The 25,146-nt window shown below is 32.7% G+C and overlaps 3 protein-coding genes across 3 annotated transcripts; 2 read left to right on the top strand and 1 right to left on the bottom strand.

Moving 5' to 3' along the window:
• Nucleotides 1-672: 672 nt before the first annotated feature.
• Nucleotides 673-1,551, bottom strand: LOC115981976. The gene has a single exon (XM_031104437.1). The coding sequence runs from the start codon at nucleotides 1,377-1,379 to the stop codon at nucleotides 906-908; it is 474 nt and encodes a 157-aa protein (XP_030960297.1). The 5' UTR covers nucleotides 1,380-1,551; the 3' UTR covers nucleotides 673-905.
• A 3,074-nt stretch (nucleotides 1,552-4,625) lies between these two features.
• LOC115982790 (glucan endo-1,3-beta-glucosidase-like) lies at nucleotides 4,626-5,960 on the top strand. The gene is made up of 2 exons (XM_031105503.1): nucleotides 4,626-4,838; nucleotides 4,961-5,960. The coding sequence occupies exons 1-2, from the start codon at nucleotides 4,757-4,759 to the stop codon at nucleotides 5,923-5,925; spliced, it is 1,047 nt and encodes a 348-aa protein (XP_030961363.1). The 5' UTR covers nucleotides 4,626-4,756; the 3' UTR covers nucleotides 5,926-5,960.
• Nucleotides 5,961-6,316: 356 nt separating this feature from the next.
• On the top strand, nucleotides 6,317-13,781 carry LOC115981184 (probable nucleoredoxin 1). Its single transcript, XM_031103353.1, has 4 exons — nucleotides 6,317-6,389; nucleotides 6,898-7,202; nucleotides 7,293-7,353; nucleotides 13,459-13,781. The coding sequence occupies exons 1-4, from the start codon at nucleotides 6,317-6,319 to the stop codon at nucleotides 13,779-13,781; spliced, it is 762 nt and encodes a 253-aa protein (XP_030959213.1).
• The last annotated feature ends 11,365 nt before the right edge of the window (nucleotides 13,782-25,146 follow it).

The following is a 25,146-nucleotide window of genomic DNA, read 5'->3' as shown; positions in this document are numbered from 1 at the left end:
ACACGAATTGGACAAGTCATTTGATGAACTACAATGACAGTTGCATACCATCTAGCAAGTACCTCAAAAGGTTAGTTTTGTAATTATTGGATAATTTATTGGTGATGTTGAAAGATTTTAGACAATTTTTCTAAACTTATATTTTTTTAAAAAGTGAATTACAATTCACTCTTATGGTTTGGTTTAATCACAGTTTTATTAAAAAAAAAATTAATTTTTACATTTGATCCCCTAAGTTTGGATTAAAATATAATCATTAGGTTCCATCCAAATTAATATATATTGTATTTTGTGGACAAACTTTCAATTAAACTCTTCCCTTGTAGTTTGGCCATATAACAATTTAGTTCTACAAAACATTTCAATTGTTCTATTTTGACCCTAAAATTTGAATTAAAATTGAATTGTTGAGAAGGATTTTGACAGAATCCTAACAATTTCGTTCAATCCAAACCTTAAAGGGTCAAATGTGACAATTGAAAGTTTGTGTACTTAATTGTAAGAGGACCGAGTTTAAATGTAATAAAAAAATTTGTTGTTGAAGGTGCAGAGTCTAAGTCAAGGGCCTTGTAATCAAAGACGACTCTTCTTTATCAGGAGAATTAGGATTTGAATCCTTTTATAGTAACTAATATATATATATATATATATATATATTCTAAGGTAGATATATATTTCTTGATTTTTCAGCTCAAACACCCTTGCTAATTAAAACTATTGCATGTCACAACACCACCATATGTAATTACATATTCCAAGTTGTGGCCCTTGTGGGTGGACACTGGAGATATGAAAATACAGAAGAAAAATTAAAATAAAAAACAGAAGGATTTTGATAGAAATGTAAGCCAGGTACATAACTATATCATATGGAAGCTCCTGATCTTTGATTTTCTATACCATCATCATGCACCGGCTCTGGGCTCTCCTTCATGATCACCACCTGGCCTCATTTCACCTCTGTTGTGATGGTGATGATTACCATTTTCGGATGGCCTATGCCCTCTGCTATTATCACCATTTTCAAATGGCCTGTGCCCTCTGCTTCCTCCATTTCCAGATGGTTTGCCTGTTGGAACTTTCTTCTTACCAAACCCAAACTCAATGTCCCCATTATCTTTGGGACGAAAGTTGTGGTTTTGCTTTGCTGGTTTTTGTTTGTTGTAACGCCGGTTGCAGAGCCTGCCAAGAAAGCAAGCTATAGCTGATACAACAATGATCACAGCAAGGACAATAAAAACTGTCCCAAATGACCCATTTGAATGGTGTGAAGGTGGTTCCCCAGTGACAGTATTGGGGTAAACCAGAACTGGCTGTTGTTGTGGCTGAGGGAGTTGTTGCTGCTGGGGTTGTTGCTGCTGGGGTTGTTGCAAAGACATCTTTAGGCTTAGTTGAGAGAAGAGAAAGGGGAGGGGCTTGGTTTTAGTATTAGTCTGCAGCTCTTGTGCTTTGAGTGCAGACAAAGGTTGTTTTTTGGTTTACTCATGAAACAAGCAATTAGATTGCTGTGTGAAAGGGTTATGTATAATTGTGTTGTTCCATTGAAATATGTGGGGGGTTTTGCATTCAATAAAGGAGGAACTTTCTTTAATAAAGAGACTACTAAAGATATTCCTTGTGTTGATTACTGCGGGAGATTCGGTACTGCTGTTGCTTTGTATGGAGAGAAAGTAAGATTTTGGCTCCTTTGAACAGCACACTTTTAGATCTCAAGGCCCCCATGAAAGAAAAGCAATTATTTTACTTAGACTCTCTCTCTTTTAATCATTGGAGTGGGATGATCTCCGGTGAAACTCATGCATACAAATAGATGTTATTGTGTATTCATATACGGTTTCTTTGTTGGGTCAAGTGTAGACGTGGCAAAACGGACGGGTCGGGTCAATCAGGTTTGCGGGTCAAACGGGTCACGGGTTAAAATGGGTCATTTTTAAACGGGTCAATCAGGTTGCGGGTTAATCGGGTCGCAGGTTGAGTTGGGTCGCGAGTTGGGTCGAGTTGACCCGTATTTTTCAAACATTTTTTTTTTTTTGAAATAGATGCAATTAGTCAATTGTTTATAAGTTCCTTAACTGTGATTAAATTCTCACTGATGATATTGTTACTAATTACCACTAAACACTTGAATTGATACCCAAATTTGGTACAACTCTTGTTCTAGTTTTCTAGAAACTAATTTTGGTATAATCTTCGATCTATTTAAAATAGGAAGAGAAAATGAAAGTGTCAAGTAAAGAATGACAAACTATAATGGAGTACATAATATATTAAGTAAAGAAAAATAAGTAAATATTTTATAAAAATTACACTTCAATCTCACTCTACTCAATGTTGGTAGATATGACAAAACAGGCGAGTCGGGTCAAGACGGATCATAGGTCAAAACAGATCATTTTTAAATGGGTCAATTGAATTACGGGTCAAACAAATTACAGATCAAACAAATCGGATCAAATGAGTCTGATCCATTTTACCCTGTCTAGGACTTAAGTGGCCTGAGTTCAATTGATTTTGATTGTTTGAATTGCGCATGTTTCATATTTGGTATGTAAAGCCGTAATTAATGATGGTTTCATAGATTTGTGTGTAAGAGTGGTTTGAACCGTTCTATTTACATGAAAATTTGTGCACCTCTCATTTGGTGAAGAATTCTAGGCTTTTTTGCAGATATTTTTTAAAGAAAGATAGATTATGTGGTTCAAAATTGGGATCTGTGTAATTAATTATGTACCATTTCCCCCAGGCTCAAGCTTATCTGCTTTAATGGGGTCACTCGTCTAATTGTTGTCTTTATTCCTTTCCCTTTTTTCAAAGAAAAAGGATTCTGCTAGAGTCGTATGAGCGGCTTGAGTTTATCATTTGTGTTGATGATTGGAGAGCAATGATATTATAATCATACTGTACTCATAATATGTTGGTAGTTGGTACAAAAATTCAACAAGGGACCCAATGAATCAGACGTTCCAAGGCACAGAAATAAAGGTGACCTTGCCACTCTTTTTATGCAAGCGCAAGACCAATTGACAGTCCTTTATTGCTTTATGATTGCATTGTTCTGCTGATCATTGGATTACTGGCATTATGCCAATGGATTCACAGCACAGTGGTCTGTGACGTGCCTCTATTTTCCTCTTTAATTATACCATTTTGATATTGTATTTTTGTTATTAGGAATAAAGTAAATAGATAATGGTAGGAGTGATTATTAGTTTAGGCTTTAAATCAACTTTACTTGTAGTAGGTAAATATAGGATTCTTTTGAATTTCAAAGTTATGTTTATCTTATAAAGCCTTTTTTTTACAAGTTATAACTTGACATTGAATAAGAAGACTGGATCAAAAATCTTATCATTGAATGGAATTTTCACTTTGCATGTTCTTTTTTCCATTAAAAAAAATGATGATTTTTTTGTGATTTTATCCATTTGTGACACATAACAAATGGAAGCAGCAGCCCTGCTAATTTTGTAATATATATGTTTTTAATGGAATTGTGATTTTTGTTGTTCTCCATGAGAAGTTTAAACAAAGAAATTGATTTTTAAACTAAGTTTGAGAAAAAGGAAGAGAATGGTATTTATGTACTAATTATCTATTTTTTATGAAAGTGTACTCTGTGACCTATAAGAGTGGGATAAAATATGCATTAAATGTTATACTCCATCCGTCCCAATTTATTTGTCCTGTTTGAAAAGTCAAACTTTTTAAGGGAACATAATTTATTATCTTGTCTGGCTTATAAAAATGTATAAGTTTACAAAATTACTCTTAAATAATATTATTAGTTTTTTTTTTTAAAAAGAGTTATTTTTAATGAGGCAACTAAAAAGTTGCCCCAATTAGATTGATTTTTAAAAAATATTTGTTAGTTTCTTTTCAAATAATTTTGAAAATAAAGTAGGGGTATAATAGGAATATTAGTAAATTAACGATTTTTATTTTTAGAAACATAACAATATTTTGGGACATCCCAAATAGAGGGCAAACAAACTGGGACGGAGGAAGTATTTACTTGTGTTCTAAGAACATTTATTAATTAGGCCTAAAAATGAGGAAAAAAAAAAAAAAAAAGAAGAAGAGAGAAAGACTATAGGTAAACTTTTTTTTTCTTATTTATTAAAGTAAAACATTATAATCGGTATAGTCAAGAGTCTTGTAATTTAGTGATATTGTCTATTTTCTCACAGAACTTATATAAATTCTTTCTTCCATATTTATTATAATTAAAACATAAAAAATTTATGATTGATACGTGAAAAAAATGTAGTGAGTGATGAGTTATGTGAAAATCATGTTAGATAAATCCTAACTTATTTCTAACCAGTTGGAAAATTTGAAAGGTGTCTCACCCCTAATGTGTGACTCTTGTCAGGCTTATGGCTTGTTCAAAGGTTTGTTTGCTCAATGGACCAGAGTCAAAGTGGGATCACTTGACATACTTTAATTGTTAAAAACAGCAAACCCTGCATAAAAATATGCGATCCTAAACGACCATGCATCCTACAACACCTAAACGAACTAACCAGTAACAAATTAATAATAAGATAAATACCATTGTATGCGCCAAGCCACACAAACCACTTCAAACCAAATTTGTAACAAAACTTCACAACCAAATTTCTATCTTCTCCACGCCATCAATTCTCACCAAAATTCCATTCTGAGATATAAATTTAACCCCCCCAATCCCATCCTTTGTTCAATTATTCACAAATTCAATTCAGCAAAAGAAAAAAGGAAATTTCACAAATATACAATGTCAACAATTAATATTCAGCACCTCTCTCTTTCCCTCATCTCAATCCACCTCCTTTTAATCATTTTCCCATCTTCAACAGGTTTCTCAAACCCTTCCATTTTATTACATTTACTCAGATGTAACATGCGCACGCACACACATATATAACGCATTATTTTCTATTTAAGTATAAAATTGTGACATTTTTTTTTGGGCATGCAGGTGCAGCACCCATTGGAATATGTTATGGTCGTGTTGCCAACAATCTACCACGACCCTCCTCCGTTGTCAACCTCATCAAATCCAATGGCATCAAATACGTCCGCCTCTTCGACATTGACCCCACCACCCTCAAATCATTCTCCGGTACCGGAATCAACCTTACGATTGGCGTGCCTAACGAACTCCTCCCCTTCCTGGCCAATGCCAAAGAGGCCACAACCCTCAGCTGGCTCCAATCCAATGTCTTCGCCCACATCCCCGCCAACCAAGTCCGCTACATTGCTGTAGGCAACGAGGTCTTCCTCAAAGACCCGTTCTACACCCCCCACGTCATCACCGCCATTCTCAACCTCTACCAAGCTCTCAAAACCCTTAACCTCACCAATTCCATCAAGCTCTCATCACCACAAGCAGCCTCAGTCGTAACAAATTCATACCCTCCATCTGCAGCAACCTTTGACCCGTACATTGAATCTGCTATCATCCCTCTCGTACAATATCTATACGATAGCCGTTCACCTTTCATGGTAAACGTGTATCCCTACTTCAGTTACATAAACAACAAGAACCATGTTTCTTTGGACTACGCATTGTTCAAGTCTAAGAATAATACAGTTAGAGACGGTGCATTATCGTATAGTAATCTTTTTGACGCGAGTGTGGATGCGTTTGTGTCTGCAATGGAGAAGGTGGGGTTCGAGGGAGTGCCGGTGGTGGTGACCGAGACGGGGTGGCCAACGAAGGCTGGCGAGGCGGCGAGTGATGAAAATGCGTCGGTGTACAACGGGAACGTGGTGAGGCGGGCGGCAGACGATGTTGGAACGCCACGGAGGCCGGAGACAGGAATGGAAGCTTACCTGTTTGATTTGTTTGATGAGAACAAGAAGGGTGGAGAAGAGTACGAGAAGCATTTTGGGATTTTTGGTCTTGACGGGGTCAAGGCTTATGACATCGATTTTAACTAAGAGAAAGAGGCACGTTTGTAGTAAGGTTGTCGCTTCTTTTTTTTTTTTGGGTGAGATAATCATAGTAACATTTTACTCGTTAATATTAAAGATAGATAAAACAGCCTTCATTTGTTAACGGTAGCTCTGGATTGTATTGCAAGATTTTACAAGGAGAAGGTTTTAACCTCTCATTCCATTGTTGTAACTATTAAGTTTATCGAATAGAAAAATATGAAGTGATTAATAAAATATAGTTTCAATATAAATAATTTATTTTTTTGCTATGATTTTTTATCTGAGCATGTAACATGCACGAGGTAAAGTTCACAATAAATTATATATTGGACTTGAGAAAATTGGGCCCAGACCTAATAACACATCCAAAGTCGAAGGAAAAATATTGGTATAGATGGGAGTTTTTGGACCAGTTATAAAAAATAGTCAACCCATTGAAACGTTGGTCAATCCATGGGGTCACACAGGTTGATTATTTTTAAAAAGGGATTTTTTTTCCCCACATTTTTATCCTCTCTTTTCTTAAGTCTTTTTTCTAACAGGCACTCATCGGTTCTTTCTTCACAAGATCAAGCTTGAAAACTTAATTAGTGGAACTTAGATCGTGTAAACTTAAGAATTATTTATTATTTAATTTTTAATTAAGATTGTTTTATTAATTTCTTTCATTATTTATATTGGAAGGAAGACAAAAATAATATTATCAAGTTTCTTTTTTATTTGCCAAGAATCTTATAACTTAAATAACACTTCATAGTGTTTCCAGCATAGTAATCTAGAGTTTAAATTCTCCTACCCCAGTTATTGTTGAATATTTTTTTAAAAATTTTAAATTCCTTCATTTTTTTGGCATGTAAAAAAGAGGGGGTTATAACGAGTTAATCTTACCCTGAAAAGATCAAGTAAAGGTTAAAACAACATTCCATGTGAAATTTAGGCAAAGGATGATGCATTTGAAGTAATACATATCTTTAGATGAAGATTACGAATTCGATGATTCTTTTTCAAAAGTGCCATGGCTAGGACTCCCACGCGGTGACAGGAGGATATATCTTGCACAACTTGCTTTCCAAATCCAGCGTAGGGATACCCCTGCTGTCATAGCTCTTGGACCAACAAGGAAAGCAAAAGCTCTCACATTGTTATATGGTGCTGAATCTGCTGATGCTTATCCTTTTAGTGATGAACGTTTACTAAAAGTTGAAACACAAACTGAGGAAATGACAATGGATGATTGGCCTAGGAAGGTCAAACGGGATCTCCATGTGAATTATGATGTGGTACGGTGCTCCATGTGAATGAGGAGGAGTTTTGTGGACTTATTGTAGTCTGGGGTGTAACTATAAATACCATCCTAATTGTGCTTTTAGGGCAAGACATTCAGGACAGAGCCAGGATTTGGAGTTAAGAGAGGCGGCTTTGTTGCTCGCTGTGTGTGGCGGTTCAAGCCTTTGACTCTAATGTTTAATTACAAAGGATTTTTATTTAAAACTTTTTAAAGAACCAAGTTGTTTGTTTTGGAAAATAAAAAAGGTTGATTGAGCTTAATCATTTTTTAGCTTTATTATTGGTAATTTTTGTTATTGGGCTAATTTTTTTGGGTTTGTATATTATGTTTTAAATTTAATCTATTAATTTTTTATGGCATTTATTAAGTGGAAAATACTAAAACTACAACCTTTTTATAAATTACTAATGTGATGAGTGGTTATTGGTAAGTAAAAAGTAATGCAAGTGTGTGAAATAATAAGAATTTGCTACCTCAATAATTTGTAAAAAGTTTATGGCTTAACAATATTCTTTAAAGAATTGATGGTATTGTTAAGGGCGGACAAAGTGTAATCTTATTGAACAAAATTACTAAAATTAGTAGCTATTATTATATTGATTTAAATACATATATATATATATATGTATGTATGTATGTATGTATGTATATTTGTGGGGCCCATTGCTCTCCCAAGTCCATATATAGCTCCGTCCATGAAGACATTGGTAGCCGAAAATGTGTGTTGCCTGGTCAATATTACATATACTGCAAGAGGATGGAAGACCGTGTATAATGGATGGTCAGACTTAAAACCGTGAGAGAATCTATTGGAAGTTATTCACACTTGCTTTTAATTAAACTAGTGTGTAACCCTGTGTATATACACAAGTGCAATTAAAAACAATCACAATCATACTTTCTTTTTTATTTTTTATTTATAAAAGAGATTCAAATTATACATAGTATTAGCTTACACTTTTTTAAATCATATATTTCTAAAATATGCATTTGTTTCTCATTATATATATAAATATATATGATTTAGAATTTAATTGGATTTAGACTCTTTGGTTTTTTTTACCCAATAATTCACTCGCTATAAAAATTTAAAAAATAAATGAATACATAGCGGAAAATTAGACTCCAATTGAAATCCAATTTAAAATCTAATTAGATTTGAACTCTTCGATATATATATATATATATATATATATATATTTATATATATATATATATATATGATTTATAATTTAATTGGATTTAGTCTTTTTGGTTTTTTTTACCCAATAATTCACTTGCTATAAACATTTAAAAAATAAATGAATAAGTGGCTGAAAATTAGACTCCAATTGAAATCCAATTTAAAATCTAATTAGATTCGAAGATATATATATATATATATATATATGATTTATAATTTAATTGGATTTAGTCTTTTTGGTTTTTTTGACCCAATAATTCACTTGCTATAAACATTTAAAAAATAAATGAATATGTGGCTGAAAATTAGACTCCAATTGAAATCCAATTTAAAATCTAATTAGATTTGAACTCTTCGATATATATATATATATATATGTGTGTGTGTGTGTGTGTGTGTGTGTGTACCCGAGGACCGAGGATGAAGTTGAAGGGTCATGGCATTGGTCCAAGGATCGAGGAAGAAGTCGAAAGGTCGCAGCATTGACGTGGTAATGCTGGAAGCCATGGGCCCTAGGGAGGGGGTTGCCCGAGGAGGAGAAGAAATGAATCATGGTACTCTTTTGTATTCTAAGTGGGAGCTAGGATCTGAAAAGAGTGGAAGTCAGTGGGCAATAGGGAAGCTTTTTGGCTTGATGTAGCCTATTGCATTTGCATTAAATGATGGACAATAGTTTTATCAGCCGCATTAATGAGGAAGTGACCTGAACAATGTAAGCCACAGCTAAGTAGATTCTTTCCTCCATCTTCTTCAGATGAGAAAGGTAACAAGTGTCAAAAAAGGTGGGAGATTAGGTAGAAATGGATGGTGAAGATGTAAAAGAGGTAGAGGTATATAAGGAAAGGAAAGAGCATTGAAAAGTGGAGGGGGAAAAAAGAAAAGAGAAATAGAAGGAAGAACAAGGAGAGAAGAAAGTGAACAGTTTTATTTTTTTATGCAGACTCAGTCTCCTCGGGAGTACTTAGTAGAGCCTGATACTCGTTTGTTTCTAAATATAAACCTAATTCTACCTTGTAGTTGTCCTCGGGTAGAGTCCATTGTTGTTGTTATTTCCCTCCTCTTACAAATTTTATTGGTTTGGGTCACGTTTGAAAGGCACAACCCATTGTTCTAAGTGGGCTTGCGCCACAAATTTTTGGGTTATATATATATATATATATGATTTAGAATTTAATTGGATTTAGATTTTTCAATTTTTTTATCCAATAATTCACTCGCATAAAATTTTTAAAACTAAATGAATACGTGACAGAAAATTAGATTCTAATTGAAATTCAATTTAAAATCTAATTAGATTTGAATTCTTCGATTTTTACACTAAATAATTCACTTGGTACAAAAATCTAAAATTAAATGTGACACGTGACATAAAATTGAGAATCCAATTAAAATCTAATTAGATTTTCTCTAAACTTTGGTGTGTATATATCATATTATATCATATTATATATAATAAAAGTTGGGCTTAGACGCCGTGGTTGCGCCAAGTGGCTTCACCAAATTGCAGAAATTTTAATAAATTTTTAGATTTTAAGAATAGATATATACATATTTTTTGGATAAATATGACAAATCAAGTAATGAAATAAAGTAATATTTGATTTACAACTATAGCAGTTGTGTTTATCTAAAATGTTATCAACAAAGTCTAAAATCAATAGACTCTTCATCTAATCCTTTTTTTTTTTTAATTTAAATTATATTATCACGTGTAACAAAAAAAACAAAATACGTACATAGTACATGTTAAAGTTGAAAAAATAATCTTAATTAAAAAAAAAAAACCAACAACATAGTACATGTTTCTATGATATTAAAAAAAAAAAAACAGATATAACTACACTTAAAAAGAAAATAGCAAAAAAAAAAATATATAATAATAATAATACTACACGTAAAAAGAACCTTATTTTTTATAAAAACAAAAACCAACAACATAGTACACATTTATATGATTTTAACTTCTCCTATAATTTCTAAGTTGATAAAAATCATAATTTGATTACAATCCAAATTCTATCATAATTTGATTACAATCCAAGTTCTATCTTAATTTGATTACAATCCAAATTCTTCATCTAATCCTTTATAAAAAAATTCTTAATTAAAAAAAAGGTAAAATTTAAGTTGATAAAAATCATAATTTAATTACAATCAAAATTTTATCTTTATTTGATTTCAATCTAAATTCTTTATCTAATCCTTTATAAAAATTAAAATAAAAATTTACTTAAAAAAAACCTGCAACATAGCACACGTTTGAGTTGAAAAAAAAAATCTTATTAAAAAAAAAAAGTTGAAAAACAAATCTTAATTAAAAAAAAAAATAGCAACATAGAGCACATTTTTATGATTTAAAAAAAAAAAATCGATATAGCTACACTTAAAAAGAAAACAGCTAATAAAAAAATATATAATAATACACGTAAAAAGAAAATAGCTCTACCAATTAAGTTTGAATTCAAGAGAAATTGAGTTGAACTAAAACTCTACTAAACCTACTCCACTCTACTATTTAAGAATGCTAAAATCAATACATAAAAAACCAAAATTAATTAAGTGAAGAACTACTAAATGAAGGATTTGGCTTCTTCAATGAGAATAGCTATCTTCTTTTTACTTTTTACTTTTTGCATTTTTCTATTAATGTAGTTCAATTATTGCTTAAATTCTATGCTTTTTTAAAAATATTTTACATAATGCAATTCATCTTAATTATTGATGTATTTTTTTGATTTAGTGTTCTTAATTGATTGTGCAGATTATTTCCTCACTTATAGCAATATCAAGATGGCTAGATACAAATGACAACATCAAAATAGTTAGACACGGGTAATTTATATGTAAACTTTTACACATTTACATTTCTTTTTCTTTATGTACTTTCATTTATCTATTTTTTAAATTATTTTGATTGTGATACTCTAGAAGGTCTAGATACTTATTTTTTTTTTTTGTAATTTATGGAATATTTGTTTCGGTCAAAATATTATCACTGAATCTATTTGGGATGGAGCTCATCTACAATATGAAATTATGAGATTTATGTGAGAAGAGTTATCTTCATTTTTTTTTTGTTTCTATTTTTCTATTAAAGTAGTTCAATTATTGCTTAAATTATATGATTTAAAAAAAAAAATAGATAATGCAATTTATCTTAATTATTGATACTATTTTTTTATTTGGTGTTCTTAATTGATTATACAGATTATCTCCTCCCTTATGGAAACATTAAAGTGGTTATGATTGGTAATTTATAGAAAAAATTTTACATTTATATTGTAGTCTAAATACTTACATTTTTTGTAATTTATGGATTTTTTTTTGGCCATATATGCAAGAAATTTATCTATAATTAGAATGGAAAGATTTTTAAGTGCCACACACACACACACACATAATCAAATTACAATTTTAATACTAAGATCTTTTAAAAATTTTAAACTTGCCATAATTTTTTTAAAATATTTTATAATATCTTTTTTTGCAAAAAAAAAAATACTTACATAATATACATTTTCCATGTACTTAATTTTAAAAATATTTTTACCATTTTATTTGTTATTAAATTTGATTATATTATCAAAAATAATAATAATTTATATATAAGTTTTTTTACTAAGCCGTGCATCGCACGGGCATAATACTAGTATATATATAATCGTGACTTGTGCTTGTTTTTAATTGATATTTTATTATTTCAGTTAAAAATATGATTGTGTACTGTGTGTAGAGTTATTTCCTTTTAAAAAAAATTTATAATTTGATATTTAATATCAACCTAGGTTTTGTTTGGACCCATAACAAAAACAGGCTAACATGAATCTATGCTTTTATTTATTTATTTCTTACGTATCAAATTTGAATGGGACAATAGGATCTACGTGGGTCCCCGAAGAGTAACAACTAAAAAATAATAATTGAATTAGATTTTATAAAGCAAAAATAAAGGAAAATTAAAATATCACCTACAGCATTTTTTCCTTATAAAGTTATAATTAACACCAAGGTTTAAACCATTCATACAAGTGAAACATATCTTATCATAGAAATAAGTATCAATTTATTGGTTAGCAAAAAAAAAAATCAATTTATTGTATAATTTTAATGGTGCAATAAATGTTGTAAGAACATGTTATTTAGGATTGGAATTTTTTTATCATAGTAACATTTTACCCGTTAATATTTTAGATAGATATAACAGCCTTCATTTGTTAATGGTAGCTTTGAATTGTATTGCAAGATAAGGAGAAGGTTTTAACCTTTCGTTTCATTGTAACTATTAAATTTATCGAAAAGAAAAATATGAAGTGATTAATAAAATATAGTTTCAATATAAATAATTTATTTTTTTGCTATGATTTTTTATCTGAACATGTAACATGCACGAGGTAAAGTTCACAATAAATTATATATTGGACTTGAGAAAATTGGGCCCAGACCTAATAACACATCCAAAGTTGAAGGAAAAATATTGGTATAGATGGGAATTTTTGGACCAGTTATAAAAAATAGTCAACCCATTGAAACGTTGGTCAATCCATGGGGTCACACAGGTTGATTATTTTTAAAAAGGGATTTTTTTTCCCCACATTTTTATCCTCTCTTTTCTTAAGTCTTTTTTCTAACAGGCACTCATCGGTTCTTTCTTCACAAGATCAAGCTTGAAAACTTAATTAGTGGAACTTAGATCGTGTAAACTTAAGAATTATTTATTATTTAATTTTTAATTAAGATTGTTTTATTAATTTCTTTCATTATTTATATTGGAAGGAAGACAAAAATAATATTATCAAGTTTCTTTTTTATTTGCCAAGAATCTTATAACTTAAATAACACTTCATAGTGTTTCCAGCATAGTAATCTAGAGTTTAAATTCTCCTACCCCAATTATTGTTGAATATTTTTAAAAATTTTTTAAATTACTTCATATTTTTTGGCATGTAAAAAAGAGGGGGTTATACCGGGTTAATCTGACCCTGAAAAGATCAAGTATAGGTTAAAACAACATTCCATGTGAAATTAAGGCAAAGGATGATGCATTTGAAGTAATACACATCTTTAGATGAAGATTACGAATTCGATGAATCATTTTCAAAAGTGCCATGGCTAGGACTCCCACGCGGTGACAGAAGGCTATATCTTGCACAACTTGCTTTCCAAATCCAGCGTAGGGATACCCCTGCTGTCATAGCTCTTGGACCAACAAGGAAAGCAAAAGCTCTCACATTGTTATATGGTGCTGAATCTGCTGATGCTTATCCTTTTAGTGATGAACGTTTACCAAAAGTTGAAACACAAACTGAGGAAATGGCAATGGATGATTGGCCTAGGAAGGTCAAGCGGGATCTCCTTGTGAATTATGATGTGGTACGGTGCTCCATGTGAATCAGGAGGAGTTTTGTGGACTTATTGTAGTCTGGGGTGTAACTATAAATACCATCCTAATTGTGCTTTTAGGGCAAGACATTCAGGACAGAGCCAGGATTTGGAGTTAAGAGAGGCGGCTTTGCTACTTGTTGTGTGTGGCGGTTCAAGCCTTTGACTCTACTGTTTAATTACAAAGGATTTTTATTTAAAACTTTTAAAGAACCAAGTTGTTTGTTTTGGAAAAAAAAAATAGGTTGATTGAGCTTAATCATTTTTTAGCTTTATTATTGGTAATTTTTGTTATTGAGCTAGTTTTTTTTGGTTTGTATATTTTGTTTTGAATTTAATCTATTAATTTTTTATGGCGTTTATTAAGTGGAAAATACTAAAACTACAACATTTTTATAAATTACTAATGTGATGAGTGGTTATTGGTAAGTAAAAAGTAATGCAAGTGTGTGAAATAATAAGAATTTGCTATCTCAATAATTTGTAAAAAGTTTCGTGGCTTAACAATACTCTTAAAAGAATTGATGGTATTGTTAAGGACGGACAGAGTGTAATTTTATTGAACAAAATTACTAAAATTAGTACCTATTACTATACTGATTTAAATATATATATATATATATATATATGTAAGTATATTTGGGGGGCCCATTGCTCTCCCAAGTCCATATATAGCTCCGTCCATGAAGACATTGGTAGCCGAAAAAGTGTGTTGCCTGGTCAATATTACATATACTACAAGAGGATGGAAGACCGTGTATAATGGATGGTCAGACTTAAAACCGTGAGAGAATCTATTGGAAGTTATTCACACTTGCTTTTAATTAAACTAGTGTGTAATCCCGTGCATATACACAAGTGCAATTAAAAACAATCACAATTATACTTTTTTTATTATTATTATTATTATTTTTTTTTTAATAAAAGAGATTCAAATTATACATGGTATTAGATTACACTTTTTTTAAATCATATATTTCTAAAATATGCAATTGTTTCTTATTATATATATATATGATTTAGAATTTAATTGGATTTAGACCTTTCGGTTTTTTTTACCTAATAATTCACTCGCTATAAAATCTAATTGAAATCCAATTTAAAATCTAATTAGATTTGAACTCTTCGATATATATATATATATATATATATATATGTGGGTATCCGAGGACCGAGGATGAAGTTGAAGGGTCACAGCATTGGTCCAAGGACCGAGAAAGAAGGTGGTAAATATATATATGTCTTCTAATTATATTTTGACGTGGTAATGCTGGAAGCCACGAGCCCTAGGGAGGGGGTTGCCCGAGGAGGAGAAGAAATGAATCATGGTACTCTTTTGTATTCTAAGTGGGAGCTAGGATCTGAAAAGAGTGGAAGTCAGTGGGCAATAGGGAAGCTTTTTGGCCTAATGTAGCCTGTTGCATCCGCATTAAATGATAGACAACAGTTTTATCAGCTGCATTGATGAGGAAGTGACCTAAACAGTGCAAGTTATAGCTAAGCAGATTCCTTCCTCCATCTTCTTCAGATAAGAAGGTAACAAGTGTCAAAAAAGGTGGGAGATTAGGTAGAAATGGATGGTGAAGATGTAATGGAGGTAGAGGTATATAAGGAAAGGAAAGAGCATTGAAAAGTGGAGGGGGAAAAAAGAAAAGAGAAACAGAAGGAAGAACAAGGAGAGAAGAAAGTGAATAGTTCTATTTTTTTTATGCAAACTCAGTCTCCTCGGGAGTACTTGTGTAGAGCCTAATACTCGTTTGTTTCTGAATATAAACCTAATTCTGCCTTGTAGATGTCCTCGGGTAGAGCCCATCGTTGTTGTTATTTCCCTCCTCTTACAAATTTTATTGGTTTGGGTCACGTTTGAAAGGCACAGCCCATTGTTCTAAGTGGGCTTGCGCCACAAATTTTTGGGTCCTTACAATATATATACATATATGATTTAGAATTTAATTGGATTTAGACTTTTCAATTTTTTTTATCCAATAATTCACTCGCATAAAATTTTTAAAACTAAATGAATACGTGGCGGAAAATTAGATTCTAATTGTAATTCAATTTAAAATCTAATTATATTTGAATTCTTCGATTTTTATACTAAGTAATTCACTTGATACAAAATTTAAAATTACATGTGACACGTGGCACAAAATTGAGAATCTAATTAAAATCTAATTAGATTTTCTCTAAACTTTGGTGTGTATATATATATATATATATATATAATCGTGACTTGCGCTTGTTTTTAACTGAAATTTGCTTGTTTTTAATTGATATTTTATTATTTCAGTTAAAAATATGATTGTGTACGGTGTGTAGAGTTATTTCCTTTTAAAAAAAATTTATAATTTGATATTTAATATCAACCTAGGTTTTGTTTGGACCCATAACAAAAACAGGCTAACATGAATCTATGTTTTTTATTTATTTATTTATTTTTATTTTTTACGTATCAAATTTGAATGGGACAATTACAATAGGATCTACGTGGGTCCCCGAAGAGTAACAACTAAAAAATAATAATTGAGTTAGATTTTATAAAGCAAAAATAAAGGAAAATTAAAATATCACCTACAGCATTTTCTCCTTATAAAGTTATAATTAACACCAAGGTTTAAACCATTCATACAAGTGAAGCATATCTTATCATAGAAACAACTATCAATTTATTGGTTAGCAAAAAAAAAAAAAAAAAAACACTATCAATTTATTGTATAATTTTAATGGTGCAATAAATGTTGTAAGAACATGTTATTTAGGATTGGAAATTTTCCTTTCTTTTAAAGGACAATGGAAAATTGTTTCATCAATGATAGAGCATGAATATGTTACACATTTATTTAAAAATTTTTTGCACATGTTACCAACTAGTGTATAAAATTAGAGATCTCGGGTGGGAGAGTATAAGGCTTTGCCATATGACGTATTACTCAAGGTTTAGATTATGACATCCCTCCTGATGTTTAGTTGCTTTCATAACAATTGATACAAAAGTCATCAAAATTTAAATATATGTGAATTCGCTCAAATTAATCTTAATCATTTAGATTTTCCAACTCCTTTTAGTGACATGTATGGAACCAATATTGTAGTATTTATTTTATCTTCTATAAACAAAACATTGTAGTATTTATTTTGAGTAATTTAAAAAGTACTAATAGGATAAACATATTTGTTTTGTTATAATAATTATTTTAAGTGATGCATTAATTATTTAAGTATAATGAAATTTTGATGTCATTTTTCTAAGATTCATATGAGAAACAATTGGTTTGTAATATGGTATTCTTGCTTAAATTTAATTGCCTTTGCAACAATAAAAAATTTAAGATAGATTCCAATAAAAAGGAAAAACAAATTAATAATTTACAATCAAGAATGTAAAAGAATAATTGAAGGACACTTTCATTTATTTTATCAAAAAGATATTTGCATTTTTAAGTAGGCATATTTCGTGCCTACTTGAGATTGCAAATCTCGTTTTGTAAACACATTTATAGTGTGTGTTTAGGAGTAGATTATAAGCCATCTTTTTCTTTTTAGCTTCTATTTAGAGCTTTATAAAACTTGATTTTTTTTTTTTAAAGTACAAGTTCCCAAATGGACACATAGTTTGATTAAATCACTACACCACTTTTATTATCCTTTTATTTTGCCTATAAAATATAACACTAAAGATTGCAATTTTTTACAATGAAAATTATTGAAATATTGAAAATTCCCAAACTTGAATTCTTAGTGCCCAAAATTTTTTTGTCATTTTTTTTTCTTCGAATTTTCCTTTTCTCTCAAATTGTCAAAGAATTTTCTTGTCATCAATGGCTTCCTCTGCTTCTTCATTTGCTCCCACATCAGAGAATGCTGCTCCATCTACATAAAATTCGCAGATGGACAATCCTTTGTTTTTACACCATGGAGAGAGTCCAAGCACAGTTCTTGTGACTCAACCTTTGACAGGTAGTGAGAATTACTCAGCTTGGGCACAAGCAGTGAGGAAAGCTCTACTCACTAAGAACAAGTTAGGCTTTATTGATGGCTCACTCACTTTGTCATCTCCATTGGTATCCACACCTTCAACAGTTCAAGCTTGGATTAGGTGTGATAATATGGTGGGAACGTGGTTAACAAACTTAATTTCTCCTAAGCTTCAAGCCAGTATCATCTATGAAGACATTGCTTTGGAGATTTAGAATGGTTTGAGAGATCGTCTTGCTCAAAAGAATGGTCCAAGGATTTACAATCTTCAGAAGGAGATTGCAGAACTCCATCAAGGTGAGGTTTCCATTACTGATTTCTTCACTCAATTGAAAGTTCTTTGGGATCAATTGCATAATTATAGCCCTTTTCCTTCTTGTACTTGTGGAAAATGTACATGTAATTTGAATAAGAGGCTTAATGACTTGCAAGCTAGAGAATCAGTAATGAAGTTTTTGATGGGATTGAATGAATATTTTTCACAAGTAAGGACACAGATTTTGTTAATGGACCCTCTTCCATCCATCAATAAAGTGTATTCTTTAATGATCCAAGAAGAGATACAAAGGTGTGTTACCAATTTTTTTAATGCAAGGGTTAAATTGCTACTTTGATTGCTAAATCACAGAATCTTAATGGTAATACTGGAGTCAATTATAGTGGTAACAATGGCAACAAGGGAAAGGATAAACCAGTTTGCACTCACTGAGGTAGATTTGGTCACATTGTTGATAAGTGCTATAAATTGCATAGATTCCCTCCTAGTTACAAGTTTAAGGGAAAAAATCCAATGGCACATCAAGTCTCTTTCACAGCCCCAAGATTTGCTTTTTTTGCCTTCTTTAGGACCAGTGACTCCAAGCTTCACTCCATAGCAATATCAGTAACTTCTTGCTCTCATTGATACTCCTAGTTCTCCACTAATTCCACCTGTTCAAGGGAAAGAAGCAATCAACACTACTATGGCTAATGTGGTGTCCTCTAATGCCATTGCAATGGCAAGTATGGATCTTTCTCATTCAGTCTTTTCTACACAAATGGTTAATAGAAGAGCATATGATTCTAATACTTAGGTCATTGACATTGGGTCCATTGACCATACTGTGTGTTCTGTCCATCTTTTGACTACTATTACTACTATTACTTAGTCAATAGTCCAATTGCCAAATGGAGAAACTGCATTAGTAACACATATTGGCACTGTTACATTGTCATCCTCCCTTACTCTCCAAAATGTTCTGTGTACCTTATTTTACCTTTAATCTCTTGTCTGTAAGCACTTTCACTAAATCTCAACCATATTGCCTTGTATTTTTGTCTACTTTTTGCTTCATATAGGACCTTATCTTTTGGAGAACGATTGGAGTGGGACATGCAATTGATGGTTGTGGTGGGCCTTTTTTTCCAACTCTAGGCTGGATTGTCTCCTGCCACGTTACGGCCCAATGGATCTGGGGTAGGAGAGTTGGAACTAGCTTGACTGCAACACACCCCAAACCAGATTGTGCACAAGCTAGAACCCCTTTGCTAGGACCTTGGATACGTGCCCATGACATAGGATGCTATTACAAAAAAGTTATGGTAGACAGGTGTAATATAACAAAAATGAGAAGAATATGCATACTGTAAGCCAAAAAATGAAAAAAAAAAAATTAAATTATTTTCTTTGTAAAGGAGGAAATAATACAGTGATATAAATGAGGCAAAAATGAGTTAATAACAATAATAAAAAGAAAAGGAAATAATATTAATGCTTAATCAATAAAAGGAAGAAATATTAGTTTGCCATGCTTGATTTCTCAATGGAGTCAAGTCCAGAAAGGGAACTATTTTTCAATGTGGGCAATCTCACAAGAAAGTCCCACCACAGAAATTGCCCACTTTGAGAGAATGGGCCTAGATGGCTTATCCTCGAATTCCTTAACCCTTATTAGAGAGCAGGCTATTAGAGGGAGAGAAAAGAATAGCCTATTGGTCCATACCCACCGTCACACTCTTGCTCACTCTCTGTTTTTCTTTTTTTGATTCCTTTTTCATTTCTAAGTTTCTTGTTTTCTCTTTTATCTTTCACTCCTTTTCTTACTTATTTTTCTCTTGTTTTATCTCTCATGTTTTCCTTCCTCCTTCTTCTGTTCTCCTTCCCCCTCCCCCGTTATTATGTCTATTGTGCATAGCTAAAGCCTTTTTTATACTGCCTGCCATGATGGATTTTTACTATTTTACCCATTAACTACTTTTGTCCTGGTATAGGTGTCATTCCTAGACCACCACTAGTTTGTCGACTGCCCAGCCATCACCACTTACCTATGCTGGCCATGCCACATTTCATACCCAAACAAAAGAGTTTTATTTTGTTTTCTTACTCTTTGTAACATTTTCATCCAGATAAGGGTGGACATTCTCTCTTACTAACCCCTATGGCACAGACCTAGTGATTCTAGCTCATCTTTCCCTCTTTTGGGTGGTATGTCATCCCAACAAGACATTTCTCCCAAAAAAGCTTGAGCGGGAACCCCATAATAGGCTTCCTCCTTCTCTCCACTGCTAAACCATATCCTTTCTTACTTCTGACCCATGGCCCACCACTCCCATATTGGTTGGGTACAAGTGGGTGGTGCCTGAGCCTTGTGCATGCTCCACTTCCATGTGAGTCCAGGGCTTGTCTGCTGTTTATACGTTTGCTATGGCCTGGGGGTTTGTCTGGTCTTTACTACCTGTTTGGCTACTCATTCTTAACCTCTTGTAGCGTGGATGAGTTACTGGGTCTTCGTTCTTTGTATCTTGCTTTCTCCTTGGACTGGGTTTTGCTTAGGCATAGGTCTTTCCTTCTTTAATCCAACCCTTGTCTTCATTGTGGGTCGGCTGACACCTTTGCCATGTTGCCTCGTTGTTTCTGTCATGTTATCATTTGACTTGTGCTTGTTGGGCCTCTTTTGGGCCTGCTGTACACTTTCTTTCTGCTTAGTTCCAGTAGCCCAGTACTATCATTGGGCTTGTACTCACGTTGTTTTGGGCTTCCTTGGCCCATTTCAACCCTTTGGGGCTTTCTTGGCCCATTTTATTCCTTTGGGCATTCTCAACCCATTTCATTTCCTCAGGCATTCCTGGCCCATTCCTGTAACCCCCCAAAATCATAAGCAATAAAAGTCTATTTAATCTAAATAATCCATTAAAATATTAAATAAAAGCAATCAGTAAACTAAAATCTTATCACAAATGTCAGAGCTCTAATCGACCAAAGGTAAAACATCCTCAAAATTATTCTCCAATACAATGTTTAATACCATAAAAATAATAATAAAATCATCAGTTCCACAAAATAATTTGTAATTGTTGTCTTCCAAGAATCTCTACTTTAATGATCCCTCTAATGTATCTGTAAGGGGGAATAAGGGGGGGGGGGTGAGATAACTCAGTAAGTGGAATTTATTAACATTGGGGCGTGGGAAGAAACCTTTCAAATAAATAATTCTTACAACAAATTCATAACTTGTAACTCATCAATATTTTATCATAAAATATTTCATATAAAAAATATCTTTATATTGTGAGCCATCATAATATATATATACACACCATCATATAAACAAATTTATAGGCTTTTCTCGTGGTCAACGTTTACGCCTCGTTGACAGGGTTGTGCTATCCTCTTTTAGGACTAGAACCTCCCTTTCATCCCTTTTCTTAAGGGAGGCTCCTTTGGAACCTAAAGGTGCACTCCCTTGCTAAGGGGCTTCCTTTTTGGATCCTCAATAGTATACTCCCTTGCTAAGGAGTTATCAAATGTGCACTATCCCCTTTTCTGAGACCATCATTTATTAAGGACTAGCTGCAGTATAATTGTCCCTTACTAAGGACTAAATACAATACTAAACTTTTAATCACGACTTGTCATAGGTTTTCAAAACACATTCAATATGCTCACAAAAATAATCCATTCATAATTCTAAAAAATATAAAGATATATTCACACATACAAGTTTAAATAAATTCAAGTTATCCCACAAGTTTTTCATAAAACGAATAGTCAATGTGTACATCAAACATTTATAAAATATCAACATATTTCTTTGATATAAAATAGTTTAATGATCAACATTGTTTTGGGAAAATCCGCAAAATTAGTAAACACCACTTACATCTTATTTGCAAAAATATGAAACCAACCTCCCTTGAATCACAACAAATCAGTAGAATTAGAACCTAGCAACACCAAAGATAGGTCCATCAATACACAATTTCCCACTTAAAATCAATTTTCACACTTAAATAGTTTAACCTATCATCATTAAGGCCCACGGAGGTGTCTAGTTTCTTTGAAATACATTTCAGCTTTGTCAGTGGGCTTGGCTATTGAATTCATGACCATCACTACTTGGGATTGTAGTTATTAAATTGATAAATGGGAGCATTGAAATGCCCCGTTTGATGCCTGAACTTGTCAATCAGATTTCCAAAATTTTCACAACTATTCTAATTATAGTGTCCGCCTATATCTGCAACCATAAATCACTTGATGCCACAAAACATAAGATATTGCTAGTCAATTTTCTGAACAACGGTAGTGCATGGATGGAAAATTGGTTAACTTAAATAATATATAATTTCTTATTCCTACGTTATAGGGGCTAACAAGATATTCTAGGCTTGAAAAGCATTGCTGCCTTCTACAATAATTTAGAGCTGAATACACATCACTAAAAGGATGATAAGAAGATAAATATCAACCATAAAGCAACCTTTTCCCTTTCACATGGTGACAAACTTGAATTGATAAGGTCCAAGCCTATTACTCTATTAGGTACAATTTCAAAGCCTATGGAGTACCCTTTCCTGACATACAGTCATATTGACCATTCCTAATCTAATATGGAGTATAATAACAATTATAGGACAATCGGTCAACTCTTGGTCCACTAAGACAAACCATTCAGGGGCCTTTGACCCGTGATTCATTTCAGAACAAGGTGAAAGAAGTTGGGCAACTGGGTGGGTGGGATTGGTCTAGAATCCAAATAGAATTACCAAGCTGCATAAAAAGGGTCATCCAAGCTACCCCTATTCCTCTAGTTGCTAGATCTGAAGATAAATTGGCTTGGAATCTCTCCCTTAAAGGAGAATTTGACATGAAAATAGCATATTTATTGACTTTAGATTCTGATTTTGAGGTTCCCTTCAAGGGAAAATGGATTTGGAAACTCAATACTCTGCCTAGAATCCAAACTTTTGTTTGGAAGTGTATGCACAAAAGCATTGGTGTGAAGGAATGCCTTTTGGCTAGAGGGATGTCATTGGATACTACTTGTGCTCTCTGTCAGAATGAATCTAAATTGATTATACATGCACTACGTGACTGCCCCTGGGTTAGAAACATTTGGTAGCAGCTCGGTGTTCCCCCAGCAGAACCATCCTTTTTTGCAGTGAGCTTAGAAGATTGGCTCTATTCTAATTGCAATGCTGGTTCTAAGACTGATATTGGGCAACCCCAATGGCTTCAAGTGTTCTTATTTGCCATTTGGATGATTTGGAAAAATAGAAACCAGGTTGTCTTTAGAGAGAGATCCAAGTGCGTAAATGTTGCTAAAGAGATAATGTGCATGCAGTTTCACAGCTTCTAAGATAATGATCTTAAAAAGTATTAGATGGGAGAAGCCTAACATCGGATGGATGAAGCTTAATACAGATGGATCTTCATGTGGAAGTCTTGGGTTGGCAGGGGGGGAAGGTGTAATCAAAGATGAGGAAGGTAACTAGGTTATTGGTTTTGCTAGGAAGATTGGGTCAGCAAACAATATTCTAGCTGAGTTGTGGGCCCTTCGGGATGGTCTTTTTCTTTGTTTACAAGCTCATGTCCAAGCTCTGATGATTGAAATGGATGCTAAAGCTATAGTTGATACCTTTACTTACCAGAATAAGCCAAATGCTATTATTTCCTCCTTCATGGATGACTATAGGCAGTTGCTTACTCAAATCCCTCAGTCAAGATTTAGGCATGTCTACAGAGAAGTGAATAGATGCGCAAATTTCCTGTCTAATCTAGGCGCTTCCATGGATATTGATTTTGCTGTTTTTTCTTGTCCTCCTGTGGATGCTATTTCTATTTTAGAGGTTGATTGCCGTGGATTGTGTGTGAACATGCTTTGTCCTAATTCTGTCTTGGCTGTTTAGTTTTATTATTATATCCTTTTCTACCAAAAAAAAAAAAAAATGATAGTCTAGGTTCATGAAAATTGCTAGCTATTGAATATTCAAACTTCTTAAATTTAGATCATGAGAAAATCATACCTATAGGTTTCCATGCACAGCCGCATAGAAGAAAAGAAAACCTTAATAGTGTGTTATGACTGAAACAAAAGGAACCTTCTTATGTATATACACATGTAACTTAAGAGGTAAAAGGCTATAGTTTTTAAAAGTTTATCAAGGCTCATATATTTACTTATGCCATCTTACTTGGACTTCATATACTATAGTATTTATCTTATTTTTAATATCTTAGGCCTAAATCAATTAAATCCATTTAATTGTAGGCCTCCTTTTTAATTTACATATAAGAATTAAATTGGTATCAAAATTATGGGGTGTTACATTCCAATCCTTCATTCCCATGGGTTTTTGCTAAGCCTTTTAGGCTTTCTCAGCCCAAATTATCATATCCTTTACTTTCGGGGTTTATAGGCTTTTCCCCCAACCCCATTTACTTAGTTCCTTCCTTTGGGCTCTTTTGGCCCATTTTTGCTTGCTTTCCATTTCTCATAATGCCCATGAGTTTATTACTTCTTTCTTCAAGCTCCTTTGGGCCCGCTTGCTTTCTTTGAAGCCCTTTTACTATTTCATAGGCCTATGGGCCATTATTAATGTCATTTGGGTTTGATGGTTTTCTCCTCAATTTGCTAATTCTTCTTCTTTATTCCCTCCTATATTGTTGGGCTTCTTCCTATTACTAGGCCTCCTTGCCAAAGTGGGCATCAACAATGGTCTATACTTGTTACAATGTGACAGTTTCTAGCAAGCTTCTTTTACTGCTCTTGTTGATTTCTTAGCCAATATCAAATTGGGTGATGTTTTCCATCCTTTTTCTGTTGCAAAATCACATAGTTCTCTTTCTTCACTCTGGCATGCAAGATTAGGCCACCCATCAGATTCTAAGCTACAAGCTTTGAGTCATATCTTTCCTTTTTTGTAAAAATCTTGTAATAATCTTTGTAATGTTTGTCGTTGGGCCAAACAAAAACATTTACCTTTTCCTTTCAATAATAAACTCAGTGCTTGTACTTTTGATTTGGTTCATTTAGATGTTTGGGGACCTTAATCTACTCCTACTTTGACTGGTTTCAAGTATTTCCTAATTGTGGTTGATGATGCAACCAGAGCAACTTGGGTATACTCAATGAAATCC

The sequence above is a fragment of the Quercus lobata genome, chromosome 3 (genome assembly GCF_001633185.2).
Source record: "Quercus lobata isolate SW786 chromosome 3, ValleyOak3.0 Primary Assembly, whole genome shotgun sequence".
In the NCBI taxonomy this organism is placed as follows: domain Eukaryota; kingdom Viridiplantae; phylum Streptophyta; class Magnoliopsida; order Fagales; family Fagaceae; genus Quercus; species Quercus lobata.
Note: the sequence above shows the minus strand (reverse complement) of the source record. Positions and strands in the feature narration are given on the sequence as shown.